The following is a 19,797-nucleotide window of genomic DNA, read 5'->3' as shown; positions in this document are numbered from 1 at the left end:
GTAGTGTAGGATTTCCTACCTAAGCAGGCGGTTGGACTAGAAGACCTCCAAGGTCCCTTCCAACTCTGTTTTGTTGTTGTTGTTGTTGTTGTTGTTGTTGTTGTTATTTTCCAGTTTACAAAATGTCCTTCCTGATTTTCTTTACTGAACCCAAAATTTCCTAGAGCAGATCACACAAGTTTCTTTCTTATTGATATGTTGTCACCTCAGTAATGAAAAAAGATAATTTATACTATTAGCTACCTAGCTGATGTATGCCTTTAAAAAAATCTACATTTTCCATTGACTTCACGTTGACAACTTTTTAAAGTGTTTCTAATTTTATAGCTTATTAAGAAAATGCTTTTCAAATTAATAGAAACTACTTATGAAATCAATAAGACTAGCAGAAGTGAGTTAACTGATTCCTGGTTCCAGGACATTTTTAAATGTACTTTTACTTTACTTTACTTTTTACTTTTACTTTTTATTAGATTTGTATGCCGCCCCTCTCCGTAGACTCGGGGCGGCTCACAGCAATAATAAACAATATATGACAAGTCTAATAATTTAAAAAACACTAAAAACCCCATTATTAAAAGCAAACATACATACAAGCATACCATACATAACTGTATAGGCCCGGGGGAGATGTTTCAGTTCCCCCATGCCTGACGGCAAACGTGGGTTTTAAGGAGTTTACGAAAGGCGAGGAGGGTGGGGGCAGTTCTAATCTCTGGGGGGAGCTGGTTCCAGAGGGTTGGGGCCACCACAGAGAAGGCTCTTCCCCTGGGTCCCGCCAAACGGCATTGTTTAGTTGACGGGACCCGGAGAAGGCCAACTCTGTGGGACCTAATCGGTCGCTGGGATTAAATGGGACTACTCAAGATATTTTGCACAGTTATTTTCTTTTTCCCCGCTAATAGATTTTTCTACAAAAAAGAAAAATATCAAGGAAGGAGGAGTGGACAAGCATTTAAGACAAATGGAAGCTGATCATAATCCAAATTATAAAAATTGGGGAAAGTGACAGGGTAATTGCACAATAAAACCTTATCTGAAAGCATTTCTAAAAATGTGAACACAACCTCCTAGAAATGCATCTGTCAGGGCTCCAGGTAATAGATCCATTTGACACTGCCTTGATTGGGCCATGTGTCTGCATCAGTCTGCAATCTGAATTTTGAGATGCAATATAAAGTATAGACATCACATACAAATATACTGTATGGGGAATACGGCATACAGGTGAAGCTCGAAAAATTAGAATATCAGTAATTTATTTCAGTAATGCAACTTAAAAGATGAAAAGATGTGCAATAGGGTTGATATTCCTGGAGGGGTCTGTAATATGGTAAATGATTTAGCTTTACTAGATAAATGGTAAAAGCAATGGAAACTGCAGTTTAATGTTTCCAAATGTAAAATAATGCACTTGGGGAAAAGGAATCCTCAGTCTGAGTATTGCATTGGCAGTTCTGTGTTAGCAAAAACTTCAGAAGAGTAGGATTTAGGGGTAGTGATTTCTGACAGCCTCAAAATGAGTGAGCAGTGTGGTCGGGCAGTAGGAAAAGCAAGTAGGATGCTTGGCTGCATAGCTAGAGGTATAACAAGCAGGAAGAGGGAGATTGTGATCCCCTTATATAGAGCGCTGGTGAGACCACATTTGGAATACTGTGTTCAGTTCTGGAGATCTCACCTACAAAAAGATATTGACAAAATTGAACGGGTCCAAAGACGGGCTACAAAAATGGTGGAAGGTCTTAAGCATAAAACGTATCAGGAAAGACTTAATGAACTCAACCTGTATAGTCTGGAGGACAGAAGGAAAAGGGGGGACATGATCGAAACATTTAAATATGTTAAAGGGTTAAATAAGGTTCAGGAGGGAAGTGTTTTTAATAGGAAAGTAAACACAAGAACAAGGGAACACAATCTGAAGTTAGTTGGGGGAAAGATCAAAAGCAACGTGAGAAAATATTATTTCACTGAAAGAGTAGTAGATGCTTGGAACAAACTTCCAGCAGACGTGGTTGGTAAATCCACAGTAACTGAATTTAAACATGCCTGGGATAAACATATATCCATTGTAAGATAAAACACAGGAAATAGTATAAGGGCAGACTAGATGGACCATGAGGTCTTTTTCTGCCGTCAGTCTTCTATGTTTCTATGAAACGTAATACTGTATATGAGAGACTCGTGACATTCAAGGTAAGATAGTGCAAGCTGTGATTTGTCATAATTGTGATGATTATGGGGTACAGCTCATGAAAACCCCAAATCCACCGTTTCAGAAAATTAGAATCTTCCATGTGATCAATAAAACAAGGATTGTACATAGAACAATATCAGACCTCTGAAAAGTATAAGCATGCATATATACTCGGTATTTGGTTTGGGCCTTTTTTGCAGCAATTACTGCCTCAATGCGGCATGGCATGGAAGCTATCAGGCTGTGGCATTGCTGAGGTGTTATAGAAGACCAGGATGTTTCAATAGCGGCCTTCAGCTCTTCTGCATTGTTCGGTGTTCTGCCGGTGTGTTTCAACCGCCTGTAATTACAAAGTAATTAGTCCAGGAAGATACACACCACACGATAAAAGGAAAACCCAAAAGTTTTTATAAACAGAAAAACAGAAACAGCTCCCTTTTTCAATGTCAAAGGGATTTTCTGGTACACACAAGGTACTGGTTAAATGCAATCCAATTGCTCACTCAATAACTGGGAAATTGAGTCCAATTCTAAAGTCCAGAGAGTTCACACACAATCTTGAACAGCACAAAAACCACGATCTTGACGAAACAATGAATCAGATAAACTGCCATGAGGCTAAAACAACAGGCTGCACTTTTATCTGTAGTACTAATTACAGCAGCCCCACCCAACCACAGGTGGCCTCATTTTCTCTTGTAATAATCCTTCAGTTGTTGTCTCCTATGCATCACTCTATGCATGCATGGATGTGTCATTAATTCTTGTTCAGAATCCAGGGATGATACAGATGATTGATCTTCTCCTGGGCTGTCGGCCAAACTCCCCTCTTCCCTGTCACTCACGCTTCCTTGGTCAGAGGAGGCTTCGTCGGCAGATTCCATCGGGAGCAAAACAGGCCTGCGGCATGTGGATGTTTTCCCCACATCCACGTGCACATTGCTTGGGGCAGGAGCTGGGCCAGAGCTAACCACAACAGTTCGGTCTCATGTCTCTCATCTTTCTTATAGATTCTTTATGAGGTTCAGGTCAGGCAAACTTGCTGGCCAATCAAGCTCAGTAATCTCATGGCCATTGAACCAGATTTTGGTGCTTTTGGCAGTGTGGACAGTGCCACATCCTTCTCGAAAATTGAAGTTAGCATCCCTATAAAGCTCGTCTGCGGAAGGAAGCATAAAGCGGTACAAAATGTCCTGATAGGCAGCTGCATTGACCCTGGACTTAATTAATTAAGCACAGTGGATCAACACCAGCAGATGACAAATCAACATACTGTGGAAACTTTTACATCTCATTTAGAAACCAAGGATCCAGACTTTGGAGGAAGAATGGAGAGGTACATACAGCAAGACGCTTGAAGTCCAGTGTGAAGCTTTTTCTCCCTTCTCTTTACACAACAAGTGTATTAAGTGGCAGTGTAGTTAGAAATGAAGTACTGCAGGCTATTTTTGCTGATTGCCGATTGCCGACAGTTCAAATCTCCCCGGCTCAAGGTTGACTCAGCCTTCCATCCTTCCAAGGTCAGTAAAATGAGGACCCAGATTGTTGGGGGCAATATGCTGACTCTGTAAATCGAGAGGGCTGTAAAGTGGTATATAAGTCCAAGTGCTATCAACTGGCCTGTGGAATAATTTTAGAGGACCATTTTGTTCATTAGTTTATGGCATATTGCTTGGTTTCCAAAAGAAGTGCCATATTTTTAGGAGTATAAGATGCACCAGAATGTAAGATGGACTTTACTTTGGGGGGAGGAAAACAAGAAAAAAGAATTCTGCATCTGCCTACCAACATCAGGATTAGTGGGGTCCTCACTTCCACTCGGATTTTGATAATGGACAGCACAGATCTTTTTATTTATTCTAACAATAAAAATGAATTTTGCTTTCTAAAATTACAGAAATGTGAAGTGAATAAGAAATTACAAGTAATCATATATGATTGTATAATCTTCTGTGTTTTTGTTAATAATAAAACATATTAGTAGCAGATAATTTTCAGAATCCACTTTTGTTTCATAAGTTAAATCTCAGATTTCCACTATGGAAGTGATCAGTTGTATAAGACGACTCATTAAATTTCCCAATAATAGCCTCCTCAGGCAATACTGTACTAGGAAATAATGAGATTTCTTCAAAGCACATATTCTTTAAATCTTTATTCAGACTTTCTGTTTTATTATGCCTCTGTTGACAATTTTTTCTGCAGAAATTGGGATGGAATTTAACTGGAGCGGGTGAGGTGCGGCATGATTTTAATGGGGGCAGAAGACAGACTTGGCTCTACTCCCAAAATGCCCCAGTCTTCTTACCTATAGCCATAGGCATTGAAAGCTGGGCTTTCTCACAGCAAGGCTGATAGAGAGGCAGCACATCAGTCCTCCTGGACCTGCCATTTTGTAAACATGCTGCCAGGCTTCTCAGCAAGCCCCTGCACCTTTGCTGCCTTGGTTGGACCCTGATTCCTGGAGCAGCCCAGGGAATTGCACTGAGAGCCTTTTAAAGGAAAGCGTTTTCAGGTGGCATATTCCTCTCTCTGTTTGAACAAACGAGAGGATCATAGAGAAAAGAGTTTCCAGCTAGCACTTTCTCCTCCATTTTTGGGGAGGGGGAATCTTGCTGGAAAGCCAAGTAGCATGTTTACGAAATGGGAGGTCCAGGAAGACTGATGTCTTTCTATCGGGCCTTTCTGAGAGGAAGCCTGGCTTTCAACACACTTTCCCGGGACACTTCGGGAATCAGGCTCCATGTGGAAGTGAGGATCGCTGTCGCCTGGAACCATGCGAAAATGCAATCCACGGAGCATGTGGGTGGGGCTACATTCGGAGTATAAGACACACCCAGATTTTCACCCTCTTTTTTGGAAGAAAAATGTGCGTCGTATACTCCAAAAATACAGTATCACCTAACTATAGTTTTACATAGAAACATAGAAGACTGACGGCAGAAAAAGACCTCATGGTCCATCTAGTCTGCCCTTATACTATTGCCTGTATTTTATCTTACAATGGATATATGTTTATCCCAGGCATGTTTAAATTCAGTTACTGTGGATTTACCAACCACGTCTGCTGGAAGTTTGTTCCAAGGATCGACTACTCTTTCAGTAAAATAATATTTTCTCATGTTGCTTCTGATCTTTCCCCCAACTAAGATTGTGCCCCCACTTTTAAAGATTTTCTTTTCCTGTGGACCACTGCAGATTTTTCTTCTCTACCATCTCCAAATATATTACCAAGTTTTCTTATACAATCAAGAAAGGCTAAAAAAAAACCTCCTTAATTTTACTCTACTTGTTACTAGAGAGAAAAAACTGTCTCTGCTAGGAACTGATGATAGAATGCTTCGTCCGCTAAAGAGTGGCATTTTCCACCCACTTCCTAGAAATAGGAGCTAGTCAGCTGCAGAATGAAATAAGGATTCCTTGACCGGCAAGTGTATGTGCAAGTGGCTATTTTTTGCTCCACACAGCCTTGAATATTTCAACCCACAAGGCGGCTGAGCCAGCAACAAAACGAACTTTTGTGTGTACATGTGTATGTGCGCACATATTTATTTATCCACCCACTCACATTTCATTCACAGCCCTAAATTGCTGCATCCAAAACTTTGGACAAAAAGCTGGTTGGTGGTATGGATTTATACTCTTACATCTTTTCATAACATCTTCTGAAACTGATGTTACATTTACAAAGCAAACAAAGCATGAAATACATGATTATTCTTGCTTGTTTTAAAAATCTTCTGCAAATCGGTCCTAAAGGATTTTTCAAAGTTCAAACTAAATAGAAGTTTGAACTAAATAGAATAGCAGCAAACACAATACTTTCCATTTATAATATACACTAGTCATTATTTTATTTCATTAAAGATTAAAGAAAAAAGCCTCAGAAAAACGTTAAGACCTAAGAGAAACCTATTTGAGAGATTAAGGGGGGGGGGTTTCTTCCTAGCCACCCATCCTTGAATCCCCCCCCCTTTCAACTCTATTCCAGTAGAAGATCCCTCTGCTTTCAAAGCTGCTTTTTCAAGAGGTAACTGGACTTTTTATTTGAAGATGTTTTACTTCTCATCTAAGAAGCTTCTTCAGAGCTGAGGAAGCTTCTTGTATGAGAAGTTAAACTTCTTCAAAGAAAAACAAGAAAGTCCAGTTGCCTTTTGAAAAAGCACCTTTGAGACAACTATGATTTGGATGACTAAGAATCTCCATAGACATCACTCTTCTTTCACAATATAGAATAATATCAAGAAATATCAAGACAGTATCCCAAATAGAAACATAGAAGACTGACGGCAGAAAAAGACCTCATGATCCATCTAGTCTGCCCTTATACTATTTTCTGTATTTTATCTTAGGATGGATATATGTTTATCCCAGGCATGTTTAAATTCAGTTACTGTGGATTTATCAACCACGTCTGCTGGAAGTTTGTTCCAAGGATCTACTAATAATTCTGTTAATAGAAGTTTATTCCTTAAAAAACGTTTTGTCATTATGCAAGAAAGAATTCTACAGAATTAGGAAGTCACACTCCTGATTCAAAACGAATTCTTCTCTCTTCGTGAAAGACATTATTTCCTTTCATAACTAGCTTTTAAAAAAAACAACAAGTTAGGTTCTTATAGAGTCCGCTGTCATCTAGTTGTCCCTGCATGTTTTTAAATGTTTTCTTCAAGATGTTGTTTCAATATTCAAATAAGCAAAGGTACGTTTTATTTGCCACAACATTAATAATTTCAGCTTCATATTCTTTATTTTATAGGGTTTTTTCAATCTAAAAATAGAATATTTGGGGCATTTCAGAGTCAATAGGTTGCTGTTTTGGGATGTGCATCTGTGCAAGGGTATGCTCACACACACAAACACTATTCTTTCAATGCACCTGCTAAATCACCCATAAGCTATTTTTGTGTGCTTAAAAAGCAGTGGAAGAGTTTTATTCTGTAGAGTTTATCCGCAGATGGGAGCATCATCTCACCTCTCCTCTTCAGCACCTTCCCTCAATCCACTCTAAGTAATTACGGATTCCTCTAAAGAAATATATGGGATCCAACATCATGGAAAAGAAGGGACAGCCCTATTGAATCAGTATATAAAATTAGAAGCAAACATGACTCAAGACATGAATCTGCTGAATTACAATTTTTAAACAACTGAAATAGTACCTTCCATTCATCCAACAAAGGTATCAACAGCTGGGGAAAACTGGAAAACTATCAAAAGACATAACAAAGAGAACTTCCACAAATGAGGTTGGAGGGACAGAACATTATGAAGAGGATGAACATGTTCAATTGCCACATTCCATTATCAGATGGTAAAAATAATGGAAAACTACAAAAATATTTCTCAGCATCAAAGAGAGAATAGAAAGCTTTGTTCTAGAGGAATTATCACACACAAAAACTGAAAGTCTACACCTGTTCAAGAAGAGTTACGGTACTCTGAATAAATGTCGTTTGCTCTCATTAACTGATGGGGTTCAGTATATGACACACACACACCCTCCTTCACCGGCTAAGCTCTCCATGCGAGCAGTCCAGGAAATAGTATCATCAGTCTCAATTGGTCCCGTTGACATCAGTGATCAGGAATCACTGTACAGCCGTATGCAATTAAAACATTACTTCACTGTGAAATTAATGATATCTGATGAGAAACAGATACATCCTTGGGGAAAACAATACATAAACAGCAAGGCAGAAAACATCAACTCTATGAATTGTTTATACACTAAAGATTTGAAGGGAGAGGGAAAATTTACTCCTTTGAAAGCACCACTTTTATTTGAAAATTAGGAAGAGCATATTTACTATTGATTCCTAATTTAAACATCACATAATCAGTTTAGCTTACCATAGATAAGGCCAGATTTCAGCTTAAAGCATTGATGAAAGCAATCTGTGGCCATCCAGAGATTGCTAAATTACAATTTCCAACATCCCATGTCTGTGTGGCCAATAGAGAGAGACTCTGGGATTGTAGCTGTAAAACATTGGCAGTATCTTAAACTAAGCCAAAATCAAATAAAATTACATTATGGCACACTTTGATACATGTATCTTCCTCAGAACTGTTCTGCTTCCCATTTATTATGCACACTCATGCAAAGAAATATTTATTACTGAAAGGCCATATGTCCTCAATATCTACCTTAAGCATTAACATGTTTCCTGTCTTGGATATCTTGCAGTAAGACAAACAGTATATTCAACATGTTAGCAATCCTTCTGCTTATAGCCTTCCTCAATATGTAGTCTATGGCAGGGATGGGGAACCTTTTTTTCCTTGGGTGCTGAAAGATTGTGTGTGAATGTTTTTGTGAATGCGTGAGTGCCCACACCCATAATTCAATATCTGAGGAGAGCAAAAACTGTTCCCCAGGAGGCCCTCTGGAGTCCATAAACGGCCTGCTTCCCAACTTCTGGTGGGCCCAGTAGGCTCGTTTTTCACCCTCCCCAGGCTCCAAGGCCTTCCCTGCAGCCAGAGAAGGGTAAAAGTGCTCTACCCCATCCCTCCAGAGGCTCTCTGGAAGCCAAAAACGCTCTCCCAGAGCCTCTGAGTGAGCCTAAAATCAGCTGGCTGGCACATACATTCACGTTGAAGCTGAGCTAGGGCAACAGCTCGCATACCAGCAGATATGGCTCCGCATGCTATCTGTGGCACCCGTGCCATAGGTTCACCATCACTGGTCTATGGTCTCCAATGGTCATCAGAATGAGAAGTCTGGCATCATATATGTCACAAAGCAGCTTTGACAGAAGGTCTAATGAAGTTTGATATGATACCCTCATTACTTTTCTTTACAGTAAGTGCAGATATTTCTGTTTTCCCACTACATGAGTTGATACTGAAAAATCCCTAGTTTTATCATGAAAACAGAGTTAGTAAGAGATGTCCATCAGGCCATAAAAATGTCATCTGGCCTCAAGCCAAAAAAAGCTTATGACAAATCACTGGCTGGACGCTTCTGAGCTGTAGTCTAGGACTGTACAGGAAGTCTTGGTCATCAGAAGACTGACTTGTGATTTTACAGATCATTTTGTTTGACCTCAATGGTTTGAATTTCCTTTCTTTTGCAAACATCCAACTTGCAATATACTTTCCTTAGCAGCAGAATTGTTCCTGACAAATACTCTGTTATTATACATGCAACTCCTAAAGCATAAAATTTTGAAATCAGCCCTGGCTTACTGGTGAAACATTTCATAATTTGCTAGTTCAACTTTCTGGCTTGGGGTCCAGTGGGGGTGCATTTTACAAGCAATATTTTCTCTGTTCCCATATAGAATTAGTCCATCTAGTTTATTTTACAGGTATGCTGTAAGTGCTTCAAGATTCAAAGATTTGGACTGCAAATATAGCACTATATACTATGCTACAACATAGCTATTGGCAATGCTGCCTGAGAATTATCCCAATACAGCTAGAGGGCATGATGTTGTAGAGCAGTTTTTCCCAACCTGGGCAACTTGAAGATATCTGGACTTCAACTCCCAGAATACCCCAGCCAGCATTCGCTGGCTGGGGTATTCTGGGAGTTGAAGTCCAAATACAGTATCTTCAAGTTGCCCAGGTTGGGAAACACTGTTGTAGAGGGCTGCCCTGTGGGATATCCACATATATTATTTCACACTCTCCAAATATTACATACTCAAACACTGACCCCCAAAACCCTTTGCAATGTACTTATGAAACAACATTGAATCAGATCATTATTATTAACTTGATAATGCTCTGGCGAGCAGCACCTGTGATTTTTGACCTTTAAATCCCTTTGTAGCATTGGGCTACCATGTAAGGAGGAATGCCTCTTAAAAGAAGTGCCAAATCAACTTTTAGAATCAGCGGTACCCTTCCTCAGGAATAGGCTTATCCAGTCTCCCAACTGTGGAATGTGTCAACTGTAGAGAGCGCCATCAAATAACTACTTTGTAGGTCTATTTCAGTTTAAATTTTAAAAGTAACATTTAGAATAAACTATCACCCAGATGGGTTTATTTTTTCAGCCCTCAGGAGACCTTTATCACATTTCATGTTTAATTTCTGAAACATCAATTAACATGTTAGTCACTGCAACAAAATTAAACTTGCAGCAACTTTAAGACTAAGAGATTTATTATAGCATTAAATTTTTTCATTACATGCTATAGTAACAAAGGAAAATAGAGATGCCTTCTAGTCAAGATTAACTCCTTGTCTCTACATGGATATATAGGTGAAATTTCTTTGGCACAAATACAATTATTTTCTTCCAGGACCTTGGTTTTTTGTTTTTATTTCCAGTGTGCCTAAAGGCTTAGGATTTTGGGATTCTCCCATTAAAGTATTAACCAGATCCAAACCTATTTAGTTTTTGAACCCAAATATGAGCCAGTTGCTCCCACCTAATGAAATCTATCACAACAAAAGCCTTTGTTTTTAAGATGCTACAGGAATCTATACTGCTTTTTATGACTGCCACCAAGTATGCCAACTACTTGAACCTTCTATGAAATCCTAAATCAATAGCTATTGCGGCTACAAGCATTTCAGATAAATATTCCACTATTGCCTTGTATTGCTTTCTTGAGCCACTAGGTCCCCTAAGAACACCAAAAAGAAACACAAATCCAGCCTGCAAATTTCTAATTGGCATTTGGGATGTTTTATGTGGATTGCTAAGACTCTACTGCTTTTCTTGTAAAAAAAGGAGGGAATTTGAAAGGCTTGATATGAGTTGAATTATATAATTTACTATATTTAATTCTAGTTAAAGTCTGGGTCCTTGAAATTTTATCAAGGGCCCTGCTATTTTTTTTAAACATTTAATTAATGCTTTAACTGTTAAAACAAAGCCTTTAGAGTCAGAATGGCTCTAGAGAAAGGTTGACAATATGTTTGCAACATGTGCTAAAGAAATTTAACTGACTGAATTGACATATTAATAGGGAGTTACCAGCCAAATGTCCAGTTCTACATATGTCATACCTTGATTTTCTGTGACTTTAAGAATAAAATCTTACTACCTAAACCATAAATTGTCACAATTCCTGTATTAGATATTCACATAAATTTTTGAAGCACCAAAGTTCAGATTACAAGCCTAATTCTATGTATTCAAACATTCTTAAACTATTTACCAGAAACACAATGAATCAATTTGCACAGAGCCTAGGAGATGGTTCTGCCAATGGGCCTGGATACCCCCGAGGAATATGGAACCCATCAAGCGGCTGGTCTGATCCTTATCCCCAGGGTGTGAGGATGTATTGGTATGTGTTTTTTACTGGGTTTGTATATACATGACCTCACTGTAAATAAATTGGGTGACCACCTAAATTTTCTAAATAAATAAATAAGCCTCCACTTCAGGAAGAGAGGAGGGCCCTGAATTAAATGGCTTTAAAAAGGAGTAAGCTTCTCAATGTTTACTGGACATTAAACCAGAAGCACCTTGCCTTTTAGTACCAATGGGAAATATGGGTAGAAGGGGACTCAATGTTTAAATCCTGCTATTGACTGGCCACTGTGAGACAAAAAGTAAATGTTAGTTTTATCTTTCAGAGCCAGTGTTTTCTAAAGCCCTGGAGCCTCAACATATATACATGCTGCTTAGGGAACTATGGAAGTTGGGGATTTAATAGACCGACCCAGATTAGAGAAGGCAGAATAAGACAGACTTTGTATATGATGAGGCAGATTTCTTTTTAATGAATTGTATTTGATGCTTCTCAGATATGCAGTCATTAAGGAAGTGAGTCATGGACTGCATAGCTATTTCCCAAGTATATTTTGGCTAAATCTTTTTTGATGCTAGTAGCATCATGACTGTGAATTCCTTCATTTAAAGCATTCTAGCACAATAAATACTAAGTTAATTCTCTGGGCCCCTAATATCACTTAATATTAGTAATGCTAGGGGCCACTAATATCACTTAGGGGCCCATAGCATTACATGCAAACTACAAGGATCAGTGACAATTCATAGTTCTGGTTGCAAAAGCGATAGTTTAGGATTCCCTTCTTATTTTGCTTCCCCTGCCATTCTTCCTAGTCTCCTATGCTCTGAGATTATTGTCATTCCTTGCAAATGTTTCAGTTCAAAAGACTTCTTTCAAGGCAGAAAGCAATGGTCTGCAATAAACAGACAGGATGCCTTCCGACCAAATTAGATGATGCCACGATTCACCAATCAGAGGCAGCAGTTCTGAGTGCCCAATCCCCAATGAGAACTAACAGGCAACTCAAAAGTCAGCCCAGGCATCGGGCAGTGCGAACAGCCATTGTTTTTTCCAGTGTAAGGCCAGAGTTGAACGGTCACATTAACAGAGCTGTTTGTAATGTCTTTTAGCTGTGCACAGAAAACAAGAAAACAAGCCGGTCCATTCTGAAATCTCTGTAGCAAGACAGCAAATGAGGCGATTAGTAGATGCTGCTGTAGTGAGACTTCTCAACAAACAGAACCTTTGAATAATTCAACGTGCAAGCGAGCATAAAAACAACTAAAGCTTTAGACTCTACACTGGATTTATTTTTAAGTCCACACTCTAAGCTGGACTTATTTTTTCCCCCACGTCAACACAACCCTTGTCTGGTTCTACTAGATCAGAAAGGTACTTACCTGTCCAGCAGTGTCATAAAGCCCAAGAAGGTATTGCTTGCCTCCAACTGTCACACTGACTGCAAAAAGAAAGAGAGGGTGAAGTGGGGAAGGGAGATTGAGGATATTTAGTCTCTTCTCTTTAGAAGAGGACAAGCAAAGGGTCAATTTCAACCACTCAACACAATTCAGTGGAAAGGGGGCGGAGAGTAGTGAGAGGGGGAATCCGGCATTGAAAATACAAAAATACACACACGCTGCTCGTTCTTTGATAGCATGAAAGGCGACATTAACACATTTCCAACATCACAACATCATCAGTAAAGATGTCCAGAGTGGAAGTTTCTCAGCTCCCATTAAACAGGCATGTGCTCAAATAAAGATCAAAACTACTGCAACCAATCAAAGTGCTTCTAAAGAAATATTTCTCCTAAAGGTTTTTGCCATTATATGACAGGTCCCACTTAGTATGACTAAAGATCTTTTCTACTAACAAAATAACTTTTACCACTTTGCTTTCTCTTCCAGGGGCTTTGACATTGGGGAAGGGGCAGGCCCAGGATACTTCTGGTTCATAACAAACCCAAGTACAGATGAAAGATCCCATCCCTTTTTCCCTTTCCCACCTGCCATAACTAATAACCATAAATGCAGAGAAAGGAAGCCCTCCAAGGGAGGTGGTGGTGGTGGTGGAGGACGCTGTAAATAAGCCATTTTGAGGAGCTACCACAAACCGTCCCAGGAGCAAAAGACAATTCAAGCCATTATTTGTTTGTTTATAATATTTATATGCTGAGTCCAATTCCATTTGTAATATTTATATGCGGAGTCCAATTCCATTTACAATATTTATATGCTGAGTCCAATTCCATTTGTAATACAGTATTTATATGCTGAGTCCAATTCTAAACGGACTCTGGGCGGATTACAACAATAAGGCAATATAAAAATATAAATTACAATCCTAACAAGAATAAAAAGCAACATAAAAGTACATTTGATACCCCATCAAAACCATACATACTCTCATACATCCATGGCTGAACCTAGATGACAGTGGCCCCAGGCCTGGCTGGAAAAGTCAGGTGTTAATGGCTTTCTAGAAGGCCAGTAGGAGGGCAGGGATAGTGCGGATCCCCAGTGGTTCCAGTTGGTCTTGGAGCATCAGAGCCACCACAGAGAAGGCCCTTCCCCACGGGCCCTCCAAGCCGGCATTGTTTGGTGGATGGGACCTGGACACGGCCAACTCTGTGGGCCCTTTTTGGTCCCACATATATTGGTACACATTCCAGCTTGCCGTTCCCTAACTTGCTGCACCCCCCCTCAAAACATTTTTGGCAGTGGCGCACATCTGGAAGACGGGTTTTCGCTGAAGGACGGCAGATGGGAAGAAAGTAGAGGAGAAAGGGGGGAAGAGAGAAAGAGGCGGAGAGCAAAGTTTTTGCTGAAGTTCCTGCTTTGCTGCTTTAAGAGGCGGGAGAGAGCGACCGAGATAGGGGGGGGGGGGGGAGAGGCAATGGGCGGCAGGCAGGGAGTGGGGGAGTCGGGAAAAAGGTGAGAGGGAACCCCTTACTCAGCCGTTGCAAACCAGACCCAAATTCCGTCGCCCCCCCCCCTTTACCTGCGTAATGGTCAAAGACGGTGGGCACGTACTCCTCCGGGAAGGCGTCGTTGGCATAGCTCATGAGCAGGCAAGTTTTGCCCACCGCCCCGTCGCCGATCACCACGCACTTCAGCATGATCGTCGCCGCCGCCGCCCCCGTCCCGTTGGCCATGATGATGAGGAGGAAGAGGCTGCCGAGCCGATCGTCATTTTAGAAAGCGAGGGAGAAGCCGAGCAGGGAAAAGGCGGGGAAGGGCCGGGAGGGAGGAGAAGAGAAGAAGAGGACGGGGCGGGGGGTGGAGGACGTTCAGGCGCCGAGCCGGGAAAGGCGCCGCTCCTTCGGTGGCATTTTCACCTCAGCCCCTCCGGAGTTTTAGCAAGACCGCCGCCTGGGCAAAGCAAGGCTCGGCTGGCTGGCTCGCCCCCGTTTCAGCAGGCGCCACAAATCACCGGAGGTGGCATTTCTTCTGTCCCTCGCCGGGGTCGGAGTCCTTCTCTACCTCCGCCTCCGCCGATGCCCAATTTGGCTGGCAGGGATTCCCCTCCCCTGCTCTCGCCCCAGGCAGGCGCGATGACACAGGCTTTCATAAGAAGACCAGCGGCGGCGGCAGCACCAAGCTTGGAAGAGGAACTTAAAGAGCGGCAGAACCCGCACCGAGACGGGCACCACTTGCGTCCAGCTCCTCCTCCTCCTCTTCTCCCTCCCTCTCAGAATCCAAACTGTTTCGCATGTGCCGGGTGAGCCCTCCTCCTCCTTCCGTCGCTTTTCCGAAGGGAGGAGGAAGGCCCAGGCTCCCTTCCAAAGCGAGGGTGGCAGTGGGATCCCGCTAGACTTTCCTTCGGCTCCCCCCCTCCCCTCCCTTGGCTTCAGGCACCACTTTTTCCAGAGGGCGAGGGAAAAATAAGCGAGGCCGCCGCCTCCCCCTCCGCCTCGCTCGGGAGGAGCGAGAGGAGGAACGAAGCCAAATTAACTGTACTGTAGCTACCAGGAGGAGTCGAGGGCTCCTCTCCAAAGAGCCCGCGGCGCCCAGAAACGTCGACGGGCTCTTGCGAAAGCGCCTGCCTTGGCTTTGAGCTGTGACGAGTGACGGCGAACCTTTTTTCCCCTCAGGCGCCAAAATTGCATGTACACACACTATGGCAGCTGCGCGAGTGCCCACACCCATAGTTCAATGCCTGAAGAGGGCAAAAATTGCCTCCCCTGCCCTCCCAGAGGCCCTCTGAGGCCAGGAACAGTCCATTTCTCAACCTCTGGTGGGCCCAGTGCAGTGAAGGGCTACAAAAAAATTTACTACCACACTGTGGGTGTGGCGTATGCAGGACGCCCTACATTTTCTTTCAACATCTTTCAGTGCAGATTGGGTGCCACTGCATTCCCCCCCCTCTGGACAGTAGCCCACCCCTGGCCCAGTAGACCCGTTTTTCACCCCACCCCCCAGCCTTAGAAAGCTTAGAACTATGTTGCCTTAAACATGATCTAAGCACAGCCCATAAAGTCACTGAGCTATGATGTCAATCATTGAGACATGCTAACAATTGAATGTGACTCAGGGTTACTTACTTACTTACTTACTTACTTACTTACTTACTTACTTACTTACTTACTTACTTACTTACTTACTTACTTACTTACCGTACGTACTTACTTACTTACTTACCGTACTTACTTACTTACTTACTTACTTACTTACTTACTTACTCGAGTTGAAAGGGATCTTGCAGGTCATCTAGTCCAACCCCCTGCTCAAGCAGGAATCTTACACACACACACACACACCATTCAGATGGTAGTCTAATCTCTTTTTGAATGTGTCGAGTGTTGGGGCGTTCACAGCCTCCGCTGGCAAGCTGTTCCACTGGTTGATCGCCCTCACCAGTCAGAAAGCTCTTCCTTATTTCCAGGTTGAATCTCTCCTTGGTCAGTTCCATCCGATGCTCCTGGTCTGGCCCTTTGGTGCCCTGGAAAATAGTGTGATTCCCTCCTCTCTGTGGTGACCTCACAAGTACTTGCATACTGCTATCATGTCTCCCCTGGCCTTCCTTTTCGCTAGACTATCCATGCCCAATTCCAGCAACTTCTCTTTGTATGTCTTGGTTTCCAGTCCCTTTTATCATTTTGTTTCCTCCCCCACCCCCAAATTCCAACAACAGTATTATTTTTTGTGTATGTGCTTTTCTATTGGTGAAATGTTTTTAGAAATCGTTCTTGATTTCTCACGAGTGACGAACCTTCAACCGCAGCAATACACGAGCACCTAGTAGATTCAAACTCGATTGCAGAAAATACGACTTTAGCAACAGAGTGATCAATGCCTGGAATGCATTGCCTGACTCTGTGGTTTCTTCCCCAAATCCCCAAAACTTTAACCTTAGACTATCTACAGTTGACCTCTCCCTGTTTCTAAGAGATCTGTAAGGGGCATGCATAAGAACACCACTGTGCCTAATGTTACTGTCCTATTGTCCTCTTTTATCGTTACTTTTTACTTATATTTATACAAACTACTACTATTTTACACATATTTGACAAACAAACAAATAAAAAAACTAAATAAATTCTCTCCTCCTGTTGGTTAAGAGCAGGAGGGAAGGGGGATGTCATGTATATTTATATGAATTTGGAAACCCTTTTAAAAAATTGAATGCTGTGTTATAAGTTTTATGATCGGGACAATATCTATCTGTCAATTTAAAATCTGTTACCTAGCAACATCAGCACAATGGAATTGATGTTAGCAAAGTTGTTCTATTTTTGTACGCTGTATTAACTTTTTATATTTTATGCCAACTCAAACATATTTATTTTCATAACAGCACTGTGTGATAAAATCAGTCGGTGAGGTAGGTCACTGAGAAATCTTTGTGGCTAAGGGAAAAAAAGCTAACCCAACTTTCTTCCAAAGTGATACTATCTAAGGTAGCAGGCAAGTGATAATAGTAACTGAACACATCAGCCAGGGTATAGTATAGTCGACTACAGGTAGTCCTCCATTTAAAACAATTCATTTAGTGACTGTTTATAAAGTTACAAAAAAGTGACTTACAACCATTTTTCATACTCATGACCTCCTACAGCAATGTTTCCCAACCTTTTTTAAGCCGCGGCACATTATTCACATTTTCAAAATCCTGGGGAACATTGAGCGGGGGGGGGGGGAATTTTGGACAAAAAAAATATATCTTCCTCCCTTTCGCTCTATTTTTCTCTCCCTCTTTCTCTCCCTTCCTCTCTCTCTCTCTCTCTCTCCATCTCTCTTTCTTTCTCCCTCCTTCCCCCTCGTGTTGTCTTTCTTTCTCTCTCTCTCTTTCTTTCTCTTTCTCTCTCTCATTCTTTCTCTCTTGCTATCTCTTTCTTTCTCTCTTTCTTCCTTCCTCTCTTTTGCTCTTTCTCTCTCCCTCCTTCCCCCTCTTTCTGTCTCTTTCTTTCTCTTTCTCTCTCTCTCTCATTCTGTCTCTCTTGCTATCTCTCTCTTCCTTCCTTTCTTTCTTTTTTTCTTTCTTTCTCTTGTTCTCTCTCTTCCTTTATTCTCTGCAGAGGCCGGCAAAGCTTTTTCTTATTTTAAATGTTCCGGGTGGGCTGGCAAGGGGATGGGGAGCGTGCGCGCACGCGCCCCTGACATCCCAAAGAACCTTCACCGACCTCCGCTGTGAGGTTTTCTCTGAGCGCTCGCCGCCGTTGCAGCCACTGCTGCAGGAGGAGCTGGAGAAAGGGGAGGATCAGGCGGGCGGGCATCAGTGGTGAGAAGCCAGGCGTGCGAGGGGGCTGGAAGCACTGGGGGGTGGGGGCAGCCACGGCGCCGGCCTCCGCACTTTCATCGCTCCCCACCCCAAACTCCAACGCCCGGCTACATTGCCGGCTACTAACTGGTGCCGCCAGGGAACCTCCAGCTGGGCGGGGCGCTACTGGTGCCTCTGACCTGGAGCTCCTGCTCGCAGCCACCGCCCCGGCTACTGTCCGACACTGCTGCTGCCAGCGCTCTCCCGCTGGACCCCAAAGGCACGAAAAAGGAGTCAGGAAGAATGAAGCTCAGCTTCCGATCTCGGAAGCTGAGCTGAGCGGCACACCTGACCATGTCTCGCGGCACACTAGTGTGCCGCGGCACACTGGTTGAAAATCACTGTCCTACAGTATTGCCATAGTGATCAAAATTCGGATGCTTGGCAATTTACTCCTATTTATGATGGTTGGAGTGTTCCAAGATCATGTGGTCACCTTTGGTGACCTTCCAAACAAAGTCAATGGGAAAGCCAGGTTCACTTAACAACTGTGTTACTAACTTAACAGCTTCAGTGATTCATTTAACAACTCTGACATAAAAGGTGGTAAAATGAACCAAAATTCACTTAACAAATGTATTTCACTTCACAACAAAATTTTGTAAGTCGAGGACTACCTATATAGTATAACTAACACAATATGTTAATTTTACATTGCCCCATCAGACAATTCTAGGCTATTAATGGAAGAATCCTAGATACCAAACCCCCAGAGAATAATTCAAAACAGTAATTGAAACATACTGAAATAAATGCAGAAAGTCACCATTCATATGTACTAGAGATGAAAAGTTGCCAAAAGACTGCTTTAAATTTTTTTTTAAAAAAAAGTTTCCTGAAAGTCAGAAGTAAGAAAACTGTATCAGGAATTAGTGAAAACTATTAGTGTAAAACTACTGAAAAACTGCCTTCCACACATCTTACCCTGCCTTAGGATTGAGATCCTAAGCAGGTTCTCTCTAGATAGCCTGACAGAATGGCAGAACCTTTACAGTACACACAAGACAATGTAACCTATCTGGGAGCCCTTGGGTTGGGAAAGGCTATTTTAATCAAGATCTCTAAGACTCAGTTTCATCATTCAGCTCACCATTTAATTATTTTTAAAGATAGATTTTATTTATTTTTATTTATTTATTTATTAGATTTGTATGCCGCCCCTCTCCGAAGACTCGAAGATCCAATATGGAACCAGTGAATGGTTTCATCATGTGCCGGCCTGGAGCCGGTGAACAGTTTTATCTTGTCCTTACTGATAGATAAATGTTTTAATTAAGGGTTCTTAACATTGTTTCATTGTTTTTTACATTTTTTTTTATATTGTTGTTAGCCGCCCAGAGTCCATAAGGAAGTAGGTGGCCTACAAACCGCATAAATAAATAAATAAACAAACAGACAGACAAACAAACAAACAAATCTTTATACCAGGGATGTCCTGACTACCAGACTATAAAATGATTGACCCAACATCAACTTGTCATCTTCATGGCTAAGAAGATCATGTGTCTTTAGTCTTTTCCAATGTTGATAACTTCAGATAAGTTGACTTATCCTCCAAGAATTTCCCCAGACAGAATGGCGATTGCAAAAGCTTCTGGGATTTAAAAGTCCATGCATCTGGACCTTGCTAAAATTGGGAAAAAC

At 41.7% G+C, this 19,797-nt stretch overlaps 1 protein-coding gene and 1 long non-coding RNA gene across 2 annotated transcripts in view; one reads left to right on the top strand and one right to left on the bottom strand.

The window, feature by feature from the left end:
• The window catches only part of RHOQ (ras homolog family member Q), a 39,818-nt gene extending 24,196 nt beyond the window's left edge, over positions 1-15,622 (bottom strand). The window contains exons 1-2 of the mRNA XM_070734556.1: positions 14,395-15,622; positions 12,795-12,853 (exon numbers count right to left, since the gene is read on the bottom strand). Of these exons, the coding sequence (XP_070590657.1) occupies positions 12,795-12,853; positions 14,395-14,548 (213 nt within the window). The 5' untranslated portion in view covers positions 14,549-15,622. The remainder of the gene's footprint in view (positions 1-12,794; positions 12,854-14,394) is intronic.
• LOC139157614 (uncharacterized) lies at positions 11,317-12,683 on the top strand. The gene is made up of 2 exons (XR_011557515.1): positions 11,317-11,445; positions 12,525-12,683. It is a non-coding gene; the product is annotated as an uncharacterized lncRNA (long non-coding RNA).
• Positions 15,623-19,797: the final 4,175 nt, after the last annotated feature.

This window comes from Erythrolamprus reginae, chromosome 1 (genome assembly GCF_031021105.1).
Source record: "Erythrolamprus reginae isolate rEryReg1 chromosome 1, rEryReg1.hap1, whole genome shotgun sequence".
Classification (NCBI taxonomy): Eukaryota; Metazoa; Chordata; class Lepidosauria; order Squamata; family Dipsadidae; genus Erythrolamprus; species Erythrolamprus reginae.
Note: the sequence above shows the minus strand (reverse complement) of the source record. Positions and strands in the feature narration are given on the sequence as shown.